General features: G+C 62.1%; 1 protein-coding gene across 1 annotated transcript in view; it reads left to right on the top strand.

The window, feature by feature from the left end:
* The first annotated feature begins 1372 nt into the window (after positions 1–1372).
* The window catches only part of LOC102428057 (histone RNA hairpin-binding protein), a 14754-nt gene continuing 13576 nt past the window's right edge, over positions 1373–2550 (top strand). Inside the window, exon 1 of the mRNA XM_023748788.1 lies at positions 1373–1684. Coding sequence (XP_023604556.1) covers positions 1518–1684 — 167 coding nt within the window. The 5' untranslated portion in view covers positions 1373–1517. The remainder of the gene's footprint in view (positions 1685–2550) is intronic.

Here is a 2550-nt window from a genome sequence, read left to right on the forward strand (position 1 = left end):
CCGGCTGAAAGGGTGGGGGTTCTGGGTAGAGGGTCTCTGAAGGGTAGGGGGGGCGGGGCAGACCCCAGGGCTGGGTCCGCAGGGGCTGGACCCACCGCGCCTGCAGCCTGGACCAGGGAGGGGTTGCCAGCTCGCAGCCGGAAGCAGCGGCCCTGGTGGGCGTGGGAGTGCAGGGGGCTGCGTGTGGGAGCCAGAGCTTAGGGGCAGAGTGACCACAGGAGGCCACACCTGGGGACTTGGTGGAGCCTGTCTTCATAGCTTTTCATCTTTGAATTGCAGTTGGTTTACAAGATTAGCCCCAAGCGTACAACCTATGGCTGGACATTTATGTAACTTAGGAAGTGTTTTCCCCGTAAGTCCAGCACCTGCCTGGCGCCACACCCAGTGAAGACACTATGGATTGTATCCCCTGGGCTGTGTACTTGATATCCCGTCTCTTCACCCAAACCCCTCTCCTGCTTGGCAACTTACAAAATGTGGGTGAAGCCTATCTTGTGGCCAGACACAGGGCTTTGTTTTTATTTTATTCGCTTTCAAAAGCTTTGAAACTTTATTGACATGATATCTATTGCAACAGAACAGATTATCCTGAGATATAGTGACTTGACCAACAGCCAATCTTTACTATTAATTTTGCAATCACAAACCAGCCACTGCACACCTTCGCCATCTACTTCATTCATTTCAACCTGCAGATTGGCCCCAGTCTGGCCCGCCTGTGCGGGGCACTGGCTCCCATGTGGTGGCGTGCCCCCATCCTTTGCTTACTGTCTGGCACGTGAGATTCCAGCTAGGGCGGGCCATGCTCTGATCTGCTCCTCAGGAGGGTCAGCAGGCCCAGGGGAGGGCCAGTGGCCAGCTCCATGTTGGGGGACACCAGATCCTTGTATTTATTTTTGCCATCCTAGGTTTTGCTAGTTTTCTTCATTACTCACACGCATAAAACTAAAGTGGCAAGTTAAAAACGCTTGTCTCTTGCTTATGGTGTCACTACTGTGGGCAAGGGCTGAGCTGGGCCAGCTGTGGAGGTGGGTCAGACCCACTCAGCCTGGGGCACTGACCAGGGCAGAGGGCCGGGCCCAGGGCTGGGATGGGAGGAGTGGCCCCTGGGAGGTGAAGGGACAGCACGGTGACCCTCAGTGGGCACCACCAGGGGAGGATGAGGGCCTGGCAGTCCGACCTCTCCTGAGGCCGCTCCGTCCCCTGCAGGCTACTACGTGGGCATGTGCTTCGCAGCCTCGGAAAAGCGGCTCTACTCCCCAGGCCAGGCCCCGGAGGCCTGGCAGCTCTTCCTCCTCCTGGCGGTGACGCTGCCCACCATCTCCTGGACCCTGATCTACTACTGGTCCCGGGACCGGTGGGCCCGCCACCCGCTGGCCCGCACCCTGGCCCTCTATGCCCTCCCACAGTCGGGCTGGCAGGCTGTCGCTTCCTCTGTCAACACGGAGTTCCGGCGGATCGACAAGTTCGCCACAGGGGCCCCGGGTGCCCGTGTGATCGTGACAGACACGTGGGTGATGAAGGTGACCACGTACCGTGTGCACGTGGCCCAGCAGCAGGACGTGCACCTGACCGTGACGGAATCGCAGCAGCACGACCTCTCGCCGGACTCGAACCTGCCCGTGCAGCTCCTCACCATCCGCGTGGCCAGCACCATTCCTGCCGTGGAGGCCTTCGACATCCGGTAGGGGGCGGGGCGGGGCGGGGCGGGGTCCACCGAGGCCTGTGCCCAGCTGGCACCGGGTCTGGTCTTTGGGTCCTGGGAGGCCCCTGCAACCCACCCCTGGCCTCCTCCCTGGCCGCGTTCCCCTTGTTTCCCCACAGTACCCCCAATTCCTTTGTCCATGCTGTCCTCTGAGCTGCCTTCTGCCACTTCTAGGGGAGCCCTCTGGGCTGTTTGGGGTGGGACAGGACAGAAGCGTGGTGGCTGCACCTCTGGAGCTGAGGCTGGAGCCGAGGTCCTCCCTTACTGCCGAGGCCATGGCCAGCCTGCCGGGACCCTCCTTGGTCCTGAACCTGCCAGGGCCCGGCCCCTCCCTCAGCTGCAGTCCTCCCTGTGTCCTGTGGGGGCTCGGGGCTCAGGGCCGTCTTTGCTCGTTTTCGTCGGCAGCTTGGCTAGGCCCGAGCCTCCATGTTCTGTTTGGTTGTGAGCACCCCGGTCGCCCTCGGGGTGCAGCCTGGGCCTCCCTGATGCCTGTCCCAGGGTTCTGGGCATAGGGTCCTGCCCTACAGAGGGGCCTGTGTCCAGTGGCCTTCGCCCAGCAGCCCCCTCCTCGTGCAGGCTGAACTCCACAGAGTACGGCGAGCTGTGTGAGAAGCTCCGGGCGCCCATCCGCAGCGCGGCCCACGTGGTCATTCCGCCAGAGCCTGGGCGACCTGTTCCTGGAGACCTTTGCCTCTCTGTGGAGGTGAACCCAGCATACTCGGTCCCTAGCAGCCAGGTGGGGCTGGCAGCAGGGCTGGGGGTGTTTTCTCTCGGCGGTCCCCATGGCAGTCCTGTGTGGGGTGGGAGCCTCACTGGTGTCCGCCGGCTTCTGTAACCCCGGCACC

This window comes from Myotis lucifugus, unplaced genomic scaffold (assembly GCF_000147115.1).
Source record: "Myotis lucifugus unplaced genomic scaffold, Myoluc2.0 scaffold_1809, whole genome shotgun sequence".
In the NCBI taxonomy this organism is placed as follows: Eukaryota; Metazoa; Chordata; class Mammalia; order Chiroptera; family Vespertilionidae; genus Myotis; species Myotis lucifugus.